The sequence below is a fragment of the Sander vitreus genome, chromosome 11, assembly GCF_031162955.1.
Source record: "Sander vitreus isolate 19-12246 chromosome 11, sanVit1, whole genome shotgun sequence".
Lineage (NCBI taxonomy): Eukaryota > Metazoa > Chordata > Actinopteri > Perciformes > Percidae > Sander > Sander vitreus.
The window spans coordinates 11,233,493-11,256,910 of NC_135865.1; the positions used below are offsets into that span (position 1 = coordinate 11,233,493).

General features: G+C 40.1%; 1 protein-coding gene across 4 annotated transcripts in view; it reads right to left on the reverse strand.

Annotated features, from left to right (window-relative positions):
- Positions 1-276: 276 nt before the first annotated feature.
- The window catches only part of epha3 (eph receptor A3), a 100,363-nt gene continuing 77,221 nt past the window's right edge, over positions 277-23,418 (reverse strand). For 2 of the 4 annotated variants that reach the window (XM_078261611.1, XM_078261610.1), the window contains exons 13-17: positions 20,939-21,148; positions 17,965-18,114; positions 16,588-16,781; positions 9,925-10,080; positions 277-2,943 (exon numbers count right to left, since the gene is read on the reverse strand). In XM_078261611.1, the coding sequence (XP_078117737.1) occupies positions 2,838-2,943; positions 9,925-10,080; positions 16,588-16,781; positions 17,965-18,114; positions 20,939-21,148 (816 nt within the window). In that variant the 3' untranslated portion in view covers positions 277-2,837. Of the gene's footprint in view, positions 2,944-4,395; positions 4,514-9,924; positions 10,081-16,587; positions 16,782-17,964; positions 18,115-20,938; positions 21,149-23,418 lie in introns of all 4 variants that reach the window. The other 2 variants (XM_078261613.1, XM_078261612.1) reach the window with 2 other exon arrangements.

The window sequence follows — 23,418 nt, forward strand, 5'->3', positions numbered from 1 at the left end:
CAATGAACTCACTGATTTGAAACACATGTTATGTGCACTATATATGTCAGTCAGATGATTGCTGGCTTTTATCCTGAAGAAGACAAGATGTGCCAAAAGACTGGTCTATGGAATGTTAAATAAAAAAAAATGACATCTGAGTTATGAGTGTTTGACTATCACTTGTGATCTGTTAAACATATGGAAATACATTTAGACTTAAAAGAAAAGCCACATCATGTATTGTTCTGTGACATAATCACATCATAGAATAAAAACACAGGAGCAGGTCTATCATTATCCATTTTTTGGAAAATATTTTGCGAATATTTATTATAAAAATATAAATGTTTCCACTACAAATCATTTTACATTAGTAGACAAGGCCATCTACATTTGCACACTTAAACTCTCACACAGACACACAGGTCAGTCTTGAGACAGAAAATGAGGGATCTGGATATAGGGTGCATAACAGTATTGCTCTCTCAGATGTCCCAGGTTTATAAAGTAAGTTAAAACCAAAACACAGATAGCACTGACACATAATTTACTTAGTTACAAAAAAAACATCAATATTGCGCTTTATGTTAACAAATAAATAATAATGTAATCATAATTGCCTTTTTATTGTAGAAAAAAAACAAAGCAGACAAATATAATCCAAAAGATAAAATAAAATACAGATTATTTTTTGTCTCTTTTTTAATTAAAAATGTTGCACAATTTTAATTCATTCTTTTATACATACAAACATTTGTACAAAGAGGGATGGCCATGTACATATAGTGGGATCTGTAGAGCTAGTTGCTATCATTATGATGGTTTACATTATGTACATGCTAATTAGAACACATAGCAGCAACAACAGCATCCACAGGTAGACCGAGTAACAGAGGACCGACTGACACACTGAATAGGGTTTCCCAAAAGCACCGAAATCACCCCTTTTCATTTCATAAGCTTAGTCTATACCAAGGCATTACCATTTCATTTCAAAGTGCTAAAATATTGTCTAGTAAGTGCTTGGAAGACGCTTAAAGATAGTACCCTTGGGGTTGAATATTACCCAGCCAACAGCACAAAGTGCCAGTTTAGAAGTACCGTGTAGGTGTTGCACTGAGGGATTGACTGGGTGACATTAAAGCAGGAGACTAACTTAAAGTCTTTAAGTCTGTACTTTATAGTACAAAGATCTTCTAAGGTGCCTTTAGGAAATCCCATCCTGGACATATATTGTTGTATAAAGTATCTCAGAAAGCAATCATTTATTGGAAGGGTTTCATCTCTTTCAGGGCATTTTCACACCTTGGCAGTGATGAGAAAACCCCATGCCCCAATGAGAACACAGGCTTTGTGGAAAATAAATCAAAACTAGAGCTTTTTGCTTGGCGATCCCACCATGATCCAACCCAACGAGAGGAGGCACTCTACTTTTTACATTAAACACACCAGGATGTATGGATTAATTTCATACTTCATACTTTTTTACAGCAAATTTCAGATCCTGCATGGGTTTTGTTAATAAGACTACAACACCCTCAGACCAGTAGTGTTGATCTCAACCTTTTGAACTGAGCTTACGCACTGAAAGAAACTGATACCTGATGTTGTGTGGGGTTGATGATGCTAACCTGTCTTACCTGAAGAAGAAACTCAAACACAAACTTGCTTTTAGTTTCAAACACTTCCGGAACACAACAAGAATGTCTGGAGCAGAGGCCTTAATGACACCATTTCAACCTATATAAATTCTCTTTTTTTCTTCTTATAAATGTCTCTCTTACATTTTCCTTTTTGCTGACCTGCACTCTCAATAACTGGCTGTGCTCCATTCCCTCTGACTGTTTCCCCTTGTTAGAGAAAATAGAACGAATAATGTATACATCCTGAGATTTCACACAAAGGGCATTGGGATGAGGGAACGGCGCTATAACTATACATTATCTGTTCATATAAGCACATAGAACATATATTTCACCATAAAGAAAATTATGTGTGTGAAGTGTGTTATGGCCCCAGTACCTTCAAAGCACAGCGTTCAATACATTGTACATGTGACAGACTCATGGCTTCCGTACAATGAGACTACTTAACTGATTATCATAATTATTGCTTTTATGTGACATGTCTACTGAATGCAAACGCTATAGTTTAGAGCTACAGACTAAAATGGCTCGGTTAACATCTAGGTGTGTTCATACCAGGTCAGTTCTCTCATGGATCGAGACAGTAAATGTAGGTAGTTCCAACAAAATCTCACGCCTCAGACCTCATTAGTCCAGGAAGGGTCCACATCCGGGGGAGCTGCTGCTGTCTGCCATGCTCTTCTACACATGGCATCTCAGCCATTTCACCAACTCGTTCCATGGGCTGCTTAGTCAGGTGTGGAGGGAGGAGACTGTGAGCATGCCCATCCCCTTTTTAGCTGTAAAGGGAAGGCTATGCTGTCCAGCTTAGCCAATATTGGAGAGCTCCGGCTTTATGTTAGTCCAGTCCTTGCCCTGTATCCCAGTCGAGTCCCAGTTTTAATCCCCAGGCAAGTCTTCCTGACCTCCTTGGCTATCCCCTGCTCTCTCTACCCTCCTATTTGTCTGTAAGGCATCTCAACTTGGGCATGGATGGACGGAGCGTCGAAGAGTCAGCCAGTTAACTAGCTGGCAGGACTGCACTGAACTCATTCCTGTTTCCCTGTCGGGACTTGATATAGTCTTCCAACGAAACAACGAAAGCTCTAATTTAGATCATATTTCTCCATCCGTTTCCAGTTTACGTATGAAGCCACTGTGTAAGACTGTGATTAGCAACCACACCGACAGACTCAAGTCTCTGGTGTTTTTACTTGATGGGTTAATTTCTTAAACAGGTACCGGGCCATTCTTGGTGTGGGAATCTAGGGCTTTGAGGCTGCTCACAATCTTCTTCTGTGGTCCTACAATAGTCACTCCAACCTTTTTCAGATCCCTGGTTTGTGAAGGAGAGGGAGAGAGAGAGAGAGAGGGGTGGAAGAGGTAGAAAACACAGACACAATCAGGGAGGGAGAGATGGAAAGAAAAAGATGGAAAGTGTGCATTAGTGATGGAGGATGTGACACCCATGTGACATTTAATGACATGCTCCCAGTGCTGCTCCCTTCACTTTCCCATGCATCTGTCATTCACAAAGGACTCCATTTCCCAGAAGGCCACTGGACTGGCAAATCTCTGAAGTAGGGTCTAGGGGTGGAGGGGGTGTTGCCTCCACTCTCGATTACCAACAAACAGGGAGGTGGGCCTATGGGGCTACACTGACAGCTGCTATTATGACCCTGTCAGTGGAGGAAATGGCATGGGAGGGCCACGGTTGCATAAAAGCCCTAGTTTCCTGCATTGCATTGACCTGGATTTTTTTGACAAGGTAGGTATAAGTTTGTGGAGAGGAGCAGCACTGGTACATGTGCAGGATATTACACTTTGATTCAGATAAATCTGTTAACTTGTTAATACTCTTGAAAGTACGCTTGAAAAAGATTAGTTATATGCATTCATGTGTAAAAAGAGCATTTGGAAGCACGGGATTGTTATTTTTAAATAAATAAGAGCTACTGTACAATGTCAGTTTCACATGTTATACATCATACACATCAAGTACACACAGTAGTTAGACCGATCTATTAAAACATTAAGCCCTTTTTGAAACATACAGTAACAACAACCTAAAAATACATAGTACACACAAAGCATTGTTGATATTACAGTACAGAAGAAGTCATTGTGCATGTTAGGACTAATCTATTTTGCCCATCTATAAGTAATAGTAATGGTATTGTATTAGTAGAAGCAGAGGAGTTGCAGTTGGAGTAGTAGCATTACTACAAGAAACGCTTTCGGCCATTAAGACATTTGAGTGTTATTTCAAAATGGTCACAATAAAGTTTGTGTTATTGAGATGCAAGCAGAGCATTTAGTTCTCCAGAGCAGCCAAAATAGCAGACATTTAGAAACATCTTGACCAGCCAGATACTGAAAGTGTTAAAAAAATCACAAAATTGTTTCACTCTGCGCTACAATGTAAAGGGATAGTTCACTCAAATTAAGTAATGCTTTAAATGTAAACTGTGCAATTGATTGGGTATTTCCATGAAGTTTACAATCGACAAAACCAAAGAGGTTTTTGCCTTTTACAGTAACAAACAGCACCAGTATGCCATAGATAGACAATAGCTAGCTTTCCATCCATACTCTAATAATGCAGTATCTGATTGGGAGCCTGTTGTTAAAGCCTGTTGTTTTGTTTGAGATTACAGCTGACAGTTGGATAGAAACACGGCTATTGAGTTATCACTGAACTATCCCTTTAAAAGTCAGACATGTGAAAGCCCATCAGTGATTCTGGAGGTAGGTTACTGCTCCCAGTACGTCTTTGTCCTCCACCCACCATCCAGAGTCTGAGGAGGCGGAGAGGAGCTGGGCGTTAGAGAGTGGTGATTCCCATGGACGGCTCCCATTCTGGGCAAGTGGCCGGTGTGACGTGGACCTCCGTCAGAACCACTCTACTGAGACACAGCCAGGCTCAGCAACATTAACACATTAAACTGGATGTCATCAATTTGTGCTTTCTCTAGAATAGTATCTGAAGCACATTGTAGTTGCAATGAATCAGGCTAAATCATGAGGCTTTACCCATACAATGTAAATCAAACATCTACGTTAAAGTCAGGAAATAAAGATGCCTTGAACTTAACGTAACATGGACAGTAACTCCTATGTTTGTGAACATGGTGGCAAACATTTTATGATCTCAAAATATACAGAAATCCCATATTTATTAGTTGCTAGTAGACATTTTGGCAAGAAGATTTAATCTCAGCTTAAAAATGCCAAATCAACTCTGACAATTAACTCAATAATAATACTAATAATAAAATAAAGCAAAAAAGTTTAAACTAATAAGTCGGCAAATACAATTGATAATAACTACGGGTATGTTGGTGGTTGTTTGCTCAGCAATGCAGAGCTCAAAATTCAGCCTTATTTTGATTTTACACTATATCGTTATGACCATATGCTTTTGGGATATAACTATTAATCATTCAAAGACTTCAAATGCTGTTTATTTAACTGTGGAGATGGACCAGAAGGGTAAAGGGGAACTAGACTGTCTGAGAGTGCAATGGCATTTGAAAAGCGAGAAAAATAAGAAACACCATGACATTAACACAACAGTTTCAAGTTGCAACACATTATAATTTCATAGGCAGATGAACTTTAAGTTGTGTGCAGTAAAGTTGTTCTTTAACTAGGCATAAACTATGCAATGCACTGTTCTGGCTTCCCAGTATTTCATGGGTTTTTAGGAAATGTTCCCACTTAAAGTTATGGTGGACAGTTGAACCACAAGTCGACACGTTTGGATGTATTAGACATTGTGTATACATTTTCAACACTAACAAAATTTATTTTTGTTGTGCCTTTATCCTGTCCCATTGAGAGTCAAAGCAGTTATGTTGTCATCTTCTCTTTGCATCACCAAAGCCATATTATACAATCCATAATATTTTATCCTCATCTTGGATATGGATCATCTCAAGATCCAACTGATGAAACACGTATGATTATAAATCATACTTCAACACAAACAATCACATGAAAAATATTAACAGTTATAAGTTTCTTTCTAAAGCATGCATGTCACAGTGCCCAGCAATTCCCATCATCCCAGAGTATAACGTCTGCAGGGTATTTTTGCTTCAGCGTAGTTAAAAGTGAATTCTGGTGTTTTTCGTGAATAGAAACCATCCAACTTTAACCACTGCATCACTTTATAAATACACATAGGCACAAGTCATTATCTAATTTGTTGTGCCACGTTTTGAGTTGCTGGAAGAAAGTGGATGCTGGGTAAGGCTTGGGTACCAGGAAGGGTCCTGACCATATGTACTATAATGTATGTGGTTGTACAAGAACATGTCAGTGATTTGCCACTGTCCTTGGTAAAGCAGTCTAGGTCACTTCCTGAAATACCTGATGTGAACTTTGCATGCACTCTTTCTAGATGAAGAAAATAGTCCAAATGATGCGGTATTTCCTAGTCAATCCATTCCACCTAAAAAAGGACTTAAATTACTCCAGCAGTAGAGTCAGCACACTGCAGCCAAGTATGATTACTGTTCCTCGGAGGTCAAAGCATTGCCAAGCCTTGTGCTGAATATCAAGGACTAGATTAAGACTGTACAAATCAATAGAGCAATCTACTGAGCAATGCATAGCTTCAGCCAGGGCTGCTAGCCTTGTAGCTGAGCTAGCCTTGAGTGCCTTAGCCTCAGCCTTCAGTGGATTAATACTGCAGTGATCCAATTTAGCATCTAGCTTCAGAAAAAGCATCATAGGCCAATATGATTTATTTAGTGGGGGGGTTAGTGCAGTTTATCTGAGGTGTGTTGTGTCAATGCCCTCACCATACAACTCAGTCTGCAGTGTAAGCTGTTTTGTTTTGTAATATCTTGACTAAAAAGAACTTTTCATTGATTAACATATCCACTACATAAATGGCATTAGACATGTCAAGAGACAAAATATATCTTTTGTATGGTACACCTGACAAAAGAGACAGCTTGTTCATTTGGTATCTTTGGTACAAAGAATCACGTCACACAATAATAATAATAGCCTTTTAATATTTCGAGAAAATCAGCCTCAGCAGAGTCATCAGCCACCAACACCACCACCAGTGTCCAGACTCCATGGGGGGATTTATCTTGCTGCTGCTCAGGGCAGACACCCATCGGTTACAAATCTCCCCATAGAGTTCAAGCGTCAAAGACTTTCTGCCAAGACTTAAATATACTATATCATCTGTTGTTGTAAACTTTCATCTTTAATACATTCAATTGTTTCTCCTGATTGAGATATGTTTCAGTTACAAGTCATCGTAATTTATAGTTGCCAATGTGGAAGGTTGCCTTTGGTGAAGATTTAAACTCCTATTTACTTTATAATACTTTTAAGGGCCCCTATACTGGCCAACTAGTGACATCAACTCCACAATTCATCACTATATAAAAGGGCACACATTACGCACTGCTTCTTTCTAACATATAAAGCTTAAGGCCGACTACACACTGCCTGCGTGGCGTTAGCGTGGCGTTTCTGTTGCGTATCAGTTGCGTGGCGGCTGCGTGGATTTTTCTGTCTTTACACACCAGAAATGTGTCTGACATGGTGCTGCTGCTGCTAGCCTTGTCTGTACATATGTATGTTTCCCATTGATTTACTGCACTCAAGCAGTAGTATACTTCATGTTAAACATAAATATATACTGATTTGATTACAGCAAAGACAACGTCAGCAGTATTGACGTCAAAATAGTCTACAGAATATTTCGTTCTGTATTGATAGGTGCAATATTTGATAATCTTTTGTTATTGCATTTATATCTGCATTTATGTCAAAACCTAGAGACTTTCAAACATCAACATGTCATTTATTATGACAAAAATGACATATAAGCATCTTTTCCTATTCTATTTTGCCTGGAAACACTTCCAACACGCTTGTGGCGCCTGTTTTAGCATGCACGCGTTTTCGGCGCGGCTGAGACGTGCTTGTCACGCAGGCAGTGTGTAAGCTCTAACCTGTTAACATGGGAGCCGAAATAAAAACGGACACGCCACGTAGCTGACACTCTCACGCGACGCAGGCAGTGTGTAGCCAGCCTAACACTGCTAATGACTATAGCTATTGACAGGAGTTGCAGCACTGACCACCACTCCACAACTGCCCCCGCTGCTGCCATCACCACAGTGAATGGCTGCTTTGATCACAATGATTAGAAATGTCCAATTATTTACCCAGTCACATTCCACATCAATTAAAGCAGCAGCAGGCCAACAGAGCCAGGGAGAGAGAGAGAGAGAGAAAGACTGAGACAAAGTGACAGAAATTGTCTGCATTCTGACTTTGAGAAAAAAGAAAACAACAAAAAGATATACAACTAGTCAGCTGTCCTTCATTTTCCCAAGTAGCTGTACTCTGACCTGTAAGTCTAAAGGCAGGGTGTTCATCGGTATAATCTCCCAGTCTGTTATTACTGTGCTCGGAAATCATAATTCCTTTCAGTCTGCCAGCACAGGACTCTTTCCAGAACCTGATCTACTATCACAGAACCTTTTGTCAGCCTGCGGATCCTATCAGCAGAGTAAGACCTATAATCTCTGTCTCTGATACTAGCTCTCCTTTATCCAGGGACATTGATCTACTAAACCCTCTACTGTGACAAATACCCAGACACTAATCTAATTCCCACCAAAAGTCCCTCATACTACAAACATGTAAAACTCTCAACCTCTAACAAATAATAATTGCTGGATTACATTCATTCATTCATATACGTACATGTTCAGATCCAGGACGTGTCTTCTTGTGCTTAAAGTCAGTGTTGACTTCAGTATTTTAACAAAAAGACAACAATCAAGTGGTTATGTTGAAGGAACCACAGTTGCCTCAACATTAATATATTAATCATGAATAATTTGCCAGGAGCATAAATTGGCACAAAATGAAATCTTGGTGAAATAATATTTACAAGAAAAGTAACATTTTGCTGTTGCAAATACGTTTTTATATGAACATAGATTTTAGAAGATTGTGGAAAATTAACAATTTAGATTTTAGAGTTTTGTCCTCAAAGTATTGATTTTGAGGAAGCCTATGATTCTATGTGTGTGTTTGTCAGATGAGAGTCTGTTAACAGTCACAACTGAGTTTAACATCAAAATACTATTGTCCTGAGGGAAGGCTTAGGGTTTAATATCAAGGGATAATTGTCCTGAGGGAAGACGGAGGTATGCTAACATTAAAATTACCATTTGGTCTCAGGAAAGGCTTACGTACTATATGTCATAAATGCCTGACTGAATCCACTTTGTCATGAGCTAAGCAACTGTTGTCCTTTTGTTTACTTGATAATATATAAGGCAAGGCACTCTGAAGGAACTTCAGGGATCACCAGTCAGGGTCTTCTCTTAATGTTGCATGAAGTAAATTATTAATATTGGATTTATCACAGCATCGACTGTAATTTTCAAGATTTGACCACATCATCATACTCAACTTCAAGAGAACATATTGTAGGTCATGCAGTGTGTGCTCTCTGATTTCTTTAGATTTGGCTTCTAAATCGTTTTCTGAAAATCTTCGCTTGACCTTTGCTCTGCATTTTAATGCTTTACAGTATAGAGTGTCATGCATACCTGTTTGACAGCTATGCCTTTATTCGCTCTTTCAAAGGCCTGTCTCTCTTCCCTTTTATCTTGTCAAATCTCCCCTCTCATTCCCTCACTCAATAGGTTCTCTATTATCCCCTCTCCCTTATGGAACTCACAACTCTTGTCCTCTTTCTTTCTTTCGTCTCTCTACTTATCTCTCTTTCTTTTAATGCTTTCACCTTCTCCCTCTGTGGTCATACTTGCAACATTGAGAGCGTGGCTAAAGACCTGTCATTATGAATTACCATGACTCATCTGGACACCTTCAGTAAGGGCTCTCTAGCTTTCTTTACTTACTGAGAACAAGAGTGTGTATGTATGTGTGTGTGTGTGTGTGTGTGTGTGTGTGTGTGTGTGTGTGTGTGTGTGTGTGTGTGTGTGTGTGTGTGTGTGTGTGTGTGTGTGTGTGTGTGTGTGTGTGTGTGTGTGTGTGTGTGTGTGTGTGTGTGTGTGTGTGTGTGTGTGTGTGTGTGTGTGTGTGTGTGTTCTTCACCAAGAGCCTCTTCAAATTCCTGGGCCTTGCCAGGGGTAAACAATGCTGACATGAATGGGCAGAGGAGCTTAGTGTGTGTGTCTGTGTGTGTGTGTGTGTGTGTGTGTGTGTGTGTGTGTGTGTGTGTGTGCGTGTGTGTGTGTGTGTGTGTGTGTGTGTGTGTGTGTGTGTGTGTGTGTGTGTGTGTGTGTGTGTGTGGTTGTCTTACTCGGTGGAGGTCTTGGCCAGGGTGTCACAGGAGCTGTAGCTGACCCCAGAGAAGGCCTCTTTGCAGGGCAAAGTCCTCATTCCATCCATCCATTCACCCAGCGTCCCCATCGAGGGAACCTCTGAACTGCTCCTGTCCAACAACAGGTTGGCCGGCCTGAGGGGACACAGCAGAAGGAGTAACATGAAAACATTAATTGACCATGAATAAATAAATTTCCTTGGGTAATGGCCTGTAACATAGTCGGATGAATAAAATTGAGTTTATAGTGTTATTTCAGAAACACAAAGGCATTAGCATCACCCTCATCAGCTCTTGTAGAATGAATTTATTATGATGTGAATACTAAGTGTTGTGAGTTATTTTACATATAAACTCTGTCACGCCCCACAAGCATACAGAGAACTCAAAGTGTATACTGTATGCGGTAGGGCTCATGAAATGCTATTTTAGCAGCAGCATACATTGCAGCACTGTTTGCCTTGACCCATGCTATTCCATTTAAACCATTGATGTTGTTAAGAAAGAATGTGTGTTCATTTTAATATAACTATATTTACATATTTTAACATACGTCAATACTATTCTAAACATTCTGTGCTTGCATAACTATACAGAACAAAATGCAAACCAGATTTCTTAATCTGATTGTGCGGCACTCTTTAGGGAACCACACACACACACACACACACACACACACACACACACGCACACACACACACACACACACACACACACACACACACACACACACACACACACACACACACACATATATATGGCCATAATATGTGTCTGCTCCATATACAGTAAACCTGCATAGTGCCTTTGGGCTTTGAATACAAGGGGGAAATCGAACCGTCACACAAAATATTTCCATAATGTATTTAACATATTCAAGAACAAGATTACTAACAAAAGCGGCATCAGTTTTCTGTCTAATGTCATTACTGTTTCCTGCAGTACATGTACCATGTGGCAAAATTCAACATTAGATCTGATTAGACTTGATGGTTTCAATTGGATCAAATCAAATTAAATGCACCGCGTTGGGCTTTAGAGTGCTCAGTCAACAGCAGAGGGTGAAGGAATGGCTGCAGGCGCTGTTCTGACTCGCTCCGATTGATGGTTGCCAAAGACGGGGGAAGAGGAAGGATGAGAGAGTTAGAAAGACATACAGAGAGAGCAAAAGAGAGTGGAGGGGATGCTGAGTGTCCAATCTCTAAAGTCACTACTGATGCTATGTTTAATACAAATGTGGCATACTTTGCTGTTGTAAAACATGATCACATCAAGCCAGGAAATGGGAAACCAGGTCAAACCAAATTAGGTCAAACTGGGACCCAAAACATAATAAGCAATAGCCAAAAAAAGCATTCGTTGGGGAATTTTGTGTGTTAATTGCTGAATTTGTGAGTGGCATTTAAAACTGGGTTGCAAAGGCACTTTGCACAGGACACAATGCACCTTTCTTGCAGAGTAGACAAAGGCACCTGTGTCAAGACAGCACACAAAAAACACACACACACACACACACACACACACACACACACACACACACACATGCACATAAGGGAATAGAGCCTTGCGAACAAGGCAGGATAAGACAGGACAGAACAGAAAAAAGGGTAGTTATCTTTCAGGGAATACTATTCATAGCCTTGTAAATAAACTCATTAGAATACCAGGAAGTCAACCTCCGCCTGATTGATTTGGATTGGCAGGGAAGATTGAAACCACTATGTGTGAGAAAGCTGGGAAATTGTATCCCAAGGTTAGGCTACCTTAAGGGAATTAGATTAGAAAAAAATGGACTAAAACTACTTATTTTGCTAAGATTGTTTCAAATTTAAATTGAGTTTTTGTAAATTAGCCTTTTTTGTGAAAGGGGCATTGGAATTTAAAGGAATGTTTGTAAAATTATAAATTTAAATATATCACAAATACCAACCCGTGAAATAGTGACGCTTGGTCAGTGGCTCTTAGCATCAGATACCGACGCAAAAATCACCCTTTAGCATCTGTATAGAACGCACCGGGCAGATCAGCAGCTCGACCGCGGTGCTGTAAAATGACTTGGTATTAAGAGCGACGACGGTAGCGAGTAGTATGAAAGACTGGAAATCTGCGTGCAGAGGTTGGTTTGGGTGGTGGATGGATCAACCAACTCAGGACTTTCACCCAACAGACTTTTTCCAAAACTGACTGTCTTGTTCTTGTGCTGCATGTCAGTCAATGGACATCCTGACTCAGAGCGTCAAATAGTGATGCCAAGAGTACCGACCCAGAGCGCCCAAAAGTGATACCAAGAGTCCTGACCAAGAGTGTCTATGACGCCAAAGGGCTAGACGCTAAAGCAGACTTTTTGCGTCAGTAACAAACACGAAAGACACCTGACCAAGCGTCTCTTTTTGACACGCTGGGGTAAGAATGTGTTGCAAATACACACTTCCTTAACTCTTTTGGGAATACATGTATCATGTATTATCTATCTCTTATCTCAAATAAAGAGTTTCCATAGCCACGCATACTGGTACAGTATATGTTAAACATTACATGTGTGTATGCTCTTATTGTGAAGAATGGTAAATTAAAACTTACATGTATACTTACAAAGGTAACATATTTTTTTGGTTTTTCTTGTGTGTTAGAAATGAGAGGTACCTTATTATACTGGTAAAAACTCTTTAAACTTCATGTCAATGCAATATGTTTTGATTTCAAGAAGCAAAATACAATCAACAGCATGTTACAATAGAAAAGTATCAAGCTGCCATCAAGCAGACAAAAACACCATATTAAGCTGTATGGAGAAGAAAAGTGAGATGACAACTCAAACCGAGAGAGGAAAAAGGGTTGAAAAAAGATGCATTTGAGGCAGTAGAGTGGGTGTTGTTACAATGATTAAGTCTTTCGCTGCCAGATCAGAGGACTGTCAAAATGCTGAGGGCCTCCCAGGACCCCCTGGAGAGACTGGTTTGTAGGAAAAGGAAGGAATCGGGGGCTAGAAAGTGGGGGAGGTTTGCAAGAGGGGAAAAGAAGGATATGTGATCTGATATACATTTGCTAAAAAAGAAAAGTTAGTTATACTCAGTTACACTCAGCATAGTTATATCTAAATGTCTTGGATAACAACTTTTGGGCTGAATGTTTGTCTTTTTTGGAGGATAATTGATCCTCTCCTCTCCTTTCCTGTAGCACTTTTCTTCTTTTTCTCCTCTGATCTCATCCCCGCCTTCAGTCTTGGCTTTCTTTACCCCTCTCCTGTCTCCTTTGAGAGATAAACTGAAAATGACCTTGTTTCCCCTTCCTTATCATTTTCTTTGTTTTCTTTGTTGTTATATTTTCGGCAACATCTCACGGCAGCTCAAGAGACAAGATGATTGGAACGCAAACAGAAACAGAGGGATGCTATGAAGAGAAAAAAATAAGGGGAAAAAAAGCATCTGTCTGACGGCAGAGGGTGGTTTAAAACCCCTCCTGGACTTAACATCATATAAAAACGCAGAAAATACCCACTTGTACAAAAGGAAGTATAAATACACTGGAGAGAAAATAATGTCTACCCCCCTTCTTATTTTCATTTCCCTTCCTGTTTCTGCTCTATCTTGCATTCTTTTGACCTCTAAATAACCAGGGTTGTGTAGTCTCGTTTTTAGAGCTCTCAAGGGAGGAGCGAGGTGGCTGAGGAGAAGAGCTTGAGCAGATACATGTAGGCAGGACAGAGTGGGAGGATTCACCTCTCACTGTGTTAAAGGGACAAATCCCAGGGTGTCTCTGAGAGAGGTTACTGATGCGCTGTATAGGCCCAATATTTGGCCTTTGATTTCAAATTTTGATATGTGGTCATTTGGTATCCTCTGCCTCTGTTGGATGTGATGGATAGGATGTAGTTTTAATCAATATAAAGGTGGTCTGAGGGAAACTATTAACCTAAATTGATTCAAGTGTGACATTTTGATTTGATTCCAGTCAAGCATGCACAACTCCTACGCTGAACTCTTAATATGTATTATGAGCCGGGGTTTCAATGCAGAATTGTAGTTTTTAACCCTTGTATGGTGTTCGCGTCTGTGGGACCCGTTTTCAATGTTTGCTAAAAGAAATATTATGCTATTTATTATTTCTTCTAACTCAAACTCATTGGCTTTGGCTCATTTTCTGTGAAGAACATAAAAAAACTGATTTTCAATGACTGCACACGGTACAACCCCCCTACACATAACTATTACATATGAGGTGTTCAGGTCTACTGGACCCGAGTGTAATAATTGTGTAATAATTGTAGGTGCTATGAAACTTAACTTTGTCCTCCTCCTAACTGGGCCTGCTGTGTGTGTGTGTGTGTGTGTGTGTGTGTGTGTGTGTGTGTGTGTGTGTGTGTGTGTGTGTGTGTGTGTGTGTGTGTGTGTGTGTGTGTGTGTGTCTATTTGTCTGTGCGTCTCTGTGTGTGTCTGTGCGTCTGTATGTGTGCGTGTCTGAGTGTAGGTGTCTGTGTGCGGGAATGTTGAATGTCTTTCTGCACCTGCTATTCCCACACAAAGTTACAAAATTGTTAAATTTCAAGCATTTTCACCTGTTCTGATTAAGTTCTAAGAAATAAGCACCAATAATGTATAATAATAATTTTCTCACAAAAAACGAAAATGATCATATGATCATAAATGTCATCTCACAGGGGTAAATGGCAAATATGAACCATAAATTATGTATATATCATTGGTAATTGAGCTAAAGTAAACATCTGTTAAGTATTTTTACATAAATTGTTATGGCTGTATTGATTTAAAAGCCTAATAATGTGGTGGGTCCACCAGACCCGGAAACTTTGGCTGAGTAACAATAATATGAACACCACACAAGGGTTAAATTAGCTTATATTTAAACACATTAAATGTAAAATACACAAAATATTAGCATTTGGATAATTTAATTTAAAGATGTTGGTCTTCAATGCACTGTATCTGCAATGCCTAGTACCAATCCAACAAGTCCTCTAAACCATACAACGATGTAGGCTCTTTTTTCCTACCATCTAATTATAATTTCATAAATTAGCACCCCTAGCGGTGGCAGGAAATACGCCCCACGGAAGCGTTTTTCTATCATCATATCTAAACCAGAGAACATAACGGTTGAAACGGTTGCAGCTTTGTTAGGTTTAGGCACAAAAACCTCCTGGTTATGTTTAGAAAAGGATAGTGGTTACAGGCCAACATCCACACAAGCATAGATCTCAGCTCAGTTCTATCTGCAGCCATGGCCCCCGGCCCCAGTTCCAGTTACTTTCTCCAAAGCCCCTCACCAGGGAGGGGTTAGCTCTTGTTCCAACTCCCCATTTCCAGCCCAGCCCTAACTACCGAAAATGAACCAAAGATCCTTATTCTCTACAGACAGATTTTGTTTGAAAATTAAAAACAGAGAGGAGTAATGTAATATATTGTATGGCTTAGGAAAATAGTTTGTGTAAAGAACCCAAACCAAGTACATATGTACCAGTGCATTACTGACCACTGCACATTAGTTGTATTATAGCACTTCCGTTGCAGCCATCGTCATGTCAAATAAACACATTTTAAAACAGGCTAACCTGTGATCTCCTAGGTTTTAGACACCCTGTAAAACCAATCAGATAGACAGTAGCCTCTAACCTTGACTGGGCTCCTGTTGGCCCATAATAAGTCTAGGACATCCAACCTTGGCCCACTAACCCGAGTCCCTCTCCATCCACATGCAGGGGCACTAAACTCTGACCAGGTCCCACCCCTGAAGCCTCCAGATGCTCTGCTCAGGTCCCAGGCTTTGGTCTAGGCTTTGAGGAGGAGGGGGTGCTCCATTCGTCAGCCAGGACAGCCCTGAGACAAACGAGGTGTGTGGAGCTGAGTGCAGCTGTTCCCGCAGTGCAACTGCAGCCACCACACATACACACACAGTTCTCATAAATCACCACAGCCGCCTCTGTCGGCCAGCCTGTGCTCGCCCAGTGTTAAAAGCCAATCAGGGAAATTACATGCAAACTCCAAGGGACCTATTTTCACTTTCTTAAGAAATCATTAGTCAATGTTATGAGCTTTGACGTCTCCATAATACCACAGCCGTCTGCCGTAGACCCAGCGCCTGTCCCCTTCCCTGCTCAGAATCGACAACTGTACATGGGTTGCCCTGGTTCCCCATGGCCCCCTGGGAGAGCATGGTGGTCCCAAGAAAGGAGCAAAGCATAAGGGAGGATTAAAAGGAGGACCGAATGTAGCATAACAAAAATTGAAAGGCAAAGAGAAGAGAATGAAATTACACTGCATTGGAAAGGGAAATATGAATGATATGTTATAAGTGATAATGAGTGATAAGTCAAGCTCTAAAGCTCAAATTTTAATGTACTCATGTAGCCCATATACTGCCTGGTTCCAAAAACAAACAGGCATGCCCCAGGGGAGACAAAGATTGAAATTTAATACAAAAACTATTTTTTACCAACCACATCTGTGGTCCCAATGCTTTGTGATCCCAGAGCAGGAAGTGCATTGACCTGCAATAAGCCATAATGCTGTGCATTAAAAAGGTATAAGTGTTGGACTGCCTGGAGCCAGGCGTTTGTTAGTCAGGTGCAAGGGATCTAAACACAAGAAATGAAAAGAAATAAAAGGTGTAATATCTTTCTGATACCTGGATGTGGTGTTGGCCGTGATTTTGAGGCTACCAGGGTTGCGGATGAGTTTATCCAGGATGCTGACGATCTGTTCAAACTTGGGCCGGTTGTTCCTCTCTTTCTGCCAGCAGTCCAACATCAGCTGGTAAAGGGTAGCCGGGCAGTCCATGGGTGGGGGGAGGCGGTATCCTTCATCTACAGCCTTTATTACCTAGATGTAGGAAGGAAAGAAAAGACAGGATTTGAGAAATTACAGATAAGATGTGTTCATCATCGGCAGCACGGTGGCTCAGTGGTTAGGGCTGCTGCCTCACAGCAAGTAAGCACTGCTGAGTACTGGGTTTGATGTCCAGGCAGGGCCTTTCTGTGTAGAGTTTGCATGTTACCCCTGTGTTTGCATGGGTTTCCTCCCACAATAAAGACATGCAAAAAAAACTTTTTTGAGGTACTGGTGTTACAAATTGACTATGCTCCTATTTAGTTGGGATGGATTAAAGGCAGATACATTTCTTGTATGTGTATAATGTTCTTGACAAATCAGTGGGAGTTGCTGGTTATTTATGCTTAGTTTTCCATTACATCGTACAGCTCTGCTCGACTTGACTCAACTTGCTTTTTTGATACCAGTTTTTTCTCTTTTTGTTTTCCACTGCGTATAGTACCCTCTCAGCGTAGGCAGGCTTGTCAGCTGATCGCCATAGCTACGCTGAGTGAAACTGCCGTGACAATTTCATCAATGCAACACTGACTGAATCCTTTCATCAGCAACCAAACAGAGGAACGTCTGCACTTCATCAATTATATGGTGCAGTGTAAGGAGTGTACGGTGCAGTTTTGAAGGCTGCCATTATTTCAAATTTGGGATGAGAGGGGCAGCCTCTAGCTCACCTGGTAGAGCGTGTGCCCCATGTAGGCTCAGTCCTTGCCAGCGGCCCACGTTCAAATCTGACCTGAGGCCCTTTGCTGCGGTCATACCTCCTCTATCTCCTCTATCTTCCCCATTTCCTGTCTCTCTTCAGCTTGTTGTGGTAGCTACTGACGGTAGCTTAGCTATTTCAAAATTGCGGGTTTGTGCAGAATGTCGCGCCAGTGACCATTCTCTCTGATCAATCAGTGGTCTGCAGCATTTTAACTCCACCTTTTTTAGTATCGGATCAACTCCTTTGGAATCGTAATGGAGGTGGTACCAAAAAAAGTACCAGGTACTGTCCACAACTTTTGCTAATGGAAAACCAAAAAAGAGTATAAAGTATAGAGTCCAATCAAGTTGTACCATGCAGTGGAAAAACATTACTCCTCATCAGTAAAACTTGTCAAATGTGCAAAGCTGGCTGTGGTGGTTGCGCCACACAGACACACCTGCTAAAGGAACTTGACAACATAGCAGTACTTACATCCTGATTGGACATCTCCCAGTATGGCCGTTCCCCATATGACATGACTTCCCAGAGCACAATGCCATAACTCCAAGCATCACTGGCTGATGTAAACTTCCTGTAGGCAATAGCCTCTGGAGCTGTCCACCGGATAGGGATCTTACCTCCCTGAGCGACAGAGAATAAGAGAAACAGTCAGTCAGTGGCATTACATTTTTGTTCTTAAAATTTATACAAGACCACATATCAGACATTACAAAATAACCCTCAAAAATAGAAATGGATTGACAGGACATTGGGTGACAACAATGTGTTAAGTTGTATGGTATAACTTTGTAAATATTACAGAAATGACTGCAAGTCATGCATGTAATATTGGATGTATTACAGCCAATACACATAGTTTATGTCACATGCAAAGGCCTACATGTCCTGAAACATTTAGACAATTTTATGAGCTGTTCTGAAATCCTTTAACCCCAATGGGCTCAGTGGTTTGGACTGAGCATGGTGATCTCAACCTCAGATCCAGGACTGTAGCAGTTATCTGAAATAGTATTACTAAGTGGTGCAGAGGACCTGCAGTAAAACCTTCAAAGGAGGTCTTCATGTCACATTGATTCATTGGCTTTTTAACAAAATATAAGCTACAGAAATATTAAAAATAAATAAATAGATAAAGTAGATTTAAAAGGAGTCACATAAAGTGACATTGAACCTTATTGTAAGTACAAAAATGTATGGCCATATACAGTTTTAATCAAATGCTATCTGCATCAACCAAAAAAACACAACATGTTAATCAAACCATACTCCAAAGTTTCCTGCACGACCTCTCAGTGTCTGCTGACAAATGAAGAAAATGGAGCTGAGAAAAGGAGGCCGATGGCAGCCAAAGCTAACAGACATCGGCTAAGATGCTCAGCTCTTGCCCCGGTGCTGTAGTCACACACACACATACACACAAAATGCCACTTCGAAAACACACTCTCATACTGCTTGATTCGTCAAGAAACACTAGGAGACACTGACTTACATGCACAGAAACATACACAAAGTAAAACTATAGTTTTTCCCTTAAAAGTCAAGGCTAGAGAAGTATAAAAACAACAGAAAGTTCCAGTGAGGGTTGGATGGAAATCTCCTTGTACTGTACTGTATGTGTGGAGCGTGGTCGGTTACGGTAACACATGAGAATTTATTATTCTGTTTTATTATTTTAGATTATGTATTTCTGGGAGAAAGGCAAACGGCACGCTGACTGTTTATTTGACAAGCAATTCTCAGCCAGCAAATTATACTATGTTTAAAGGGGCTGCACGCATAGTCTAGAGCAGTGGTTCCCAACCTGGGGTCCGGGGACCCCTCAGGGGGGCGGCAAAGATCAGACGGGGTGCGCAAGTCTTTATCTGGTTTGAGGTTGAGGTAAAAAAATAAATATTTGCACATGTTAAACAAATTATGATAATACACTAGAATATATAATGTATACAAAAGTCTGTATAAAAACTATATATTTTTGTTCTCGCTTAAAATTGTAGGCAGGCTACTTAGAAGGCCAAACCTCCAGGACCTCTTAACCTGTGACCTTTGCTGTCATCCGGTCAGCTGCTAGCTGCTATCATCCTCATTTTTCCTGCTGCCACGGCATCACTATTTTATGAATGAAACATGGCCGAGAAACGTAAAAGTGCTGATAACTCCTTTGTATCAAAAAAGAAAGTAAGGTTCTAACTCAAGAGTTACTTCAACTTCGGTTTTGGAGGGGGGGCTCAGCTTTTCTTAGACATAAGTAGGGGGGGCGCCAAGGAAAAAAGGTTGGGAACCACTGGTCTAGAGCACAGGATCCTATGATGAAAATGACCACACACACACACTGCAAAAGGTACAGATGAATGCCTGAAATGTTGCGTGCCTGCTGATAATGTTTCATTTTGTGACATGTGCTGTAAGAAGTGAAACAAGTGAAATCTCGAATTGTCATCTGTTTACCTCAAAGATGTGTACACTTGTTTTTTGAAAACTGTATTGTCTCACCTACTACAGTAGGTTTTTTCTTAAGGTTTTTCTTAAGATGTACATTTTTCCTTGCCCAAGTACTATACTTTGGGGCGTTGCAAGAAATATGCTCAGCAAATTTCTAAGACTAAGAGATTTCCCACAATTCCAATCATGTTTTTGGCAAATCAAATAAATTTTAATACAAACTGTGGTTGTTCAGGTTTTAAGGTATCAATATCTACAAAGTTCAGAGTTGAGGCCAAGTTGCAAAGTAAACATGATCTGAGAGTTTAGAGTATCACATACAGTATGTTAAATCATTAATATGGAAAGAGACAATGGGCAGGTGACACGTGTGTCACATGTCACAACTTCACCAAATTCGATAGAGACTCAAAATGCACTTTTGGGATGAAACCTAAGTGATGGGGTGGTGGATGGGTAAACGATGTAATGCGTCCCTTCAAGGCACATCGTGCTTGAAGTGGTCCTCTCCATGACCTCCCCAATTGGTGTATATTTGCCATTTCTGTATTGTGATCCAGCGAGGCCAAGCTCTGGGGATTTTTGGGTCGGTCTTATCACAACTCTGCTTTTTATTGATGTTCTTCTCCCTTGCCATAGTCGGAAAATGGAAGAGGGAAAATACTGAAAGCATACAGTATGTGTGTTTGTGAGAGGTGTAAATGTGGAGCTCATTATGATGGAGTCTGTATGCATAAAGACAAGAACATTATTGCTGTTTGTTTTTTCGGATCATTCTTGCTGGAGAGGAAAAAAGATAATTCTGATTTAAAAGGGAAACTGTATCCAGTTGTAGAGCTAATGTATTGAGTACTATATCCCATTGTTGTGTTCAGAGAGTTTTATGTAACATTGCATTTTAAGTAACACATTCCTGGAAGAAAAGAGGTGTGTCCTAGGACAGTGCCCAACATATTTGTTCTTGCTGTCATTTATGTCCTCAGATTGTGTTTGTGCTCCAGCTCACCCTGGTAGTGTAAGCAGCCTCCGGGTCGTCCTCCAGCACTCGGGACAGGCCGAAGTCTGACACTTTACACACCAGGTTGCTGTTGACCAGGATGTTTCGAGCTGCCAGGTCCCGGTGAACATAGCCCATGTCTGACAGATACTTCATGCCTGAGGCGATGCCACGCAGCATGCCAACCAACTGGATGCCTGTAAACTGGGCATCGTGTTTCTAAAAGACAGAAAGAAAATTGAAAGGAAGAAATAAAACATGAGGTACACACTGCCATACATTTAATATATGATATAACACAAAGGGAGTTTGACCTTTCTGACTATTTGCATGAAATGAAACCTTTCTACATAAGTAACCGCAGCATATTCATTAACCTTTAAAAACCACCTTTGACATTCTGTACCTCATCTTCAGCTTAACTGTGATATACCAAAGCCAGAGAGGCGGTAGTGTATGGAAGTTAGGATCACATGAATACATTACTGAAATGCTTTTTTTTTTCTTTTCTTTTTTAATCAGTCCAGTCCTGTTATCCACCACATATATGATGCTATTTATTACATATAGTGCACATATTTAATATATAATGGCTTCTGTGATGACCAATGAAAGCCCTTTATCTTGAGTTGTAAGACCTGATTTCTGTGACATTTTGTTTGGATTCTTTATAAGTATCCATGACTATGCCCAAGAGTCTAAATACAGTATTTCAAGACTCCTCTCATTTTAAGCTATCAACACTGATAGCTTAAAATGCTTAAATGAATACATATTACAATGAAAGCATATGGATGTTGATTCTTCATAAGCCATATTAGGAAAATCCTTAAGATCTCAAATGGATTTTTTAGCTCAACAAAATGTTTGCAAAGTGGTTAGATGCAGCATTCTACAGACTGGATGAGATATAAACAAATACATTTTTTTTTTTTTCTTGTTTGCATTGGCAAGCGGGAGTGTTCACTAGTTTACACCGGCGAGTGTTTCTGATTAAGCCTATACTGTATAGATAGATAGATAGATAGATAGATAGATAGATAGATAGATAGATAGATAGATAGATAGATAGATAGATAGATAGATAGATTTTTATTGATCCCAAAAAAAATGGGAAATAACAGTGTTGCAGCAGCAAAATATCAGACACACAGCACACATACAGAGTAAACATTAAATATGAAATAATAGGAAACAATATACATGAAATAATAATAGAATACTACACAAGCAATATTTAAAATATATACAATTTGGAAATAAAATGTACAACTGTTTCAATAGATATAGATAAACTTAATGTGCAAGTTGGGGAGTAAAAATGTACATCTGTTTCACTAGTAATAATTATGTCTGAGTGGGCAAGAAATACAAACAAAGAAGACATGAGCAGAGCCTGAGATGATGAAATACCATTAGAAAGCTGACAAAGTTGATGTTGATGTTTTTGCTCAGGGTTTGCACGAGGCTCCATATAGCATGTGACTGAGTAGTGTGTGTCTAATTGCATTTCTATCCATTGCTCTTTGCATGCACTGGTTTGCTCTGTGTTTGACAAAGACCACATCATTTGTGAGATGAGTGTAAGATGAGTGTGTTTTCCTTTGAAAAACGAACGGACCCACCTCACCTCCCACTTCGTCTGGAGCAATTAGTGGCCAGACCACCTGGCTTAGTCACTTCAAAGCTTTGCAGATTCAGAACACGGACATAAGCTACAATGCATAAGCTATGCATTTGCATGTGTGTGTTTGCACATATGACACATTTTCCAATGATGAAGTGCAGGCCTCTGGGAAAATGTCAGGAAACAACAGCTACTCCTCCTGCATGTGTCTGGATACTGTGCAGACACATGTGGAAAAGGGCTAAAACAGGCATCAGTACTCATGCTTTCATGCCAGGGTTGTGGCTTGGCTTTTGTGCTTTGGCTAATTTCAGCGAGGCAGGTCAATTCCTCTTTAAGAGAGGGAGGCATCGTAAGAATCAAATTCACTCCTGGCCTGAAGAACAGCAGGGATACAGTTCATAAAAGCTTGTCATTTGATAAGCCCTGTATAGAAAGCTTAGCTGAAACTGTCAGAACTGCTAAAATGCTCAGGTACATACAGTGTTTACTGGAATCGATAGAGAAGCCTTATAACCTTTTCTTTAAACAAGTGTAGAAATTTGCCACAGGACCAAATTTGTAATTTCATATTAACGATAAGACTAAAAATTCAAGTACTAAAAAAATAGCAGGTATTTTAACTGGATCTCTGACATCTCTGGAAGAACATGTGTTGAGAAAATTGCATTTTTGCTACATGTGTGAAACTGGCATTTATTATTACAGTATTTTCTAATTTACAAGTTTATTTTTGAAATCAATGTCTGTTATTTGATAGCGTCCAGAAAGAAAGATTTTATCTTTAGTCAATGACAGCATGTCAGAAAACAGCATGTTTTTTTTAATAGACCTGCACGTTTAGGGTAAATAGTTTGATTTT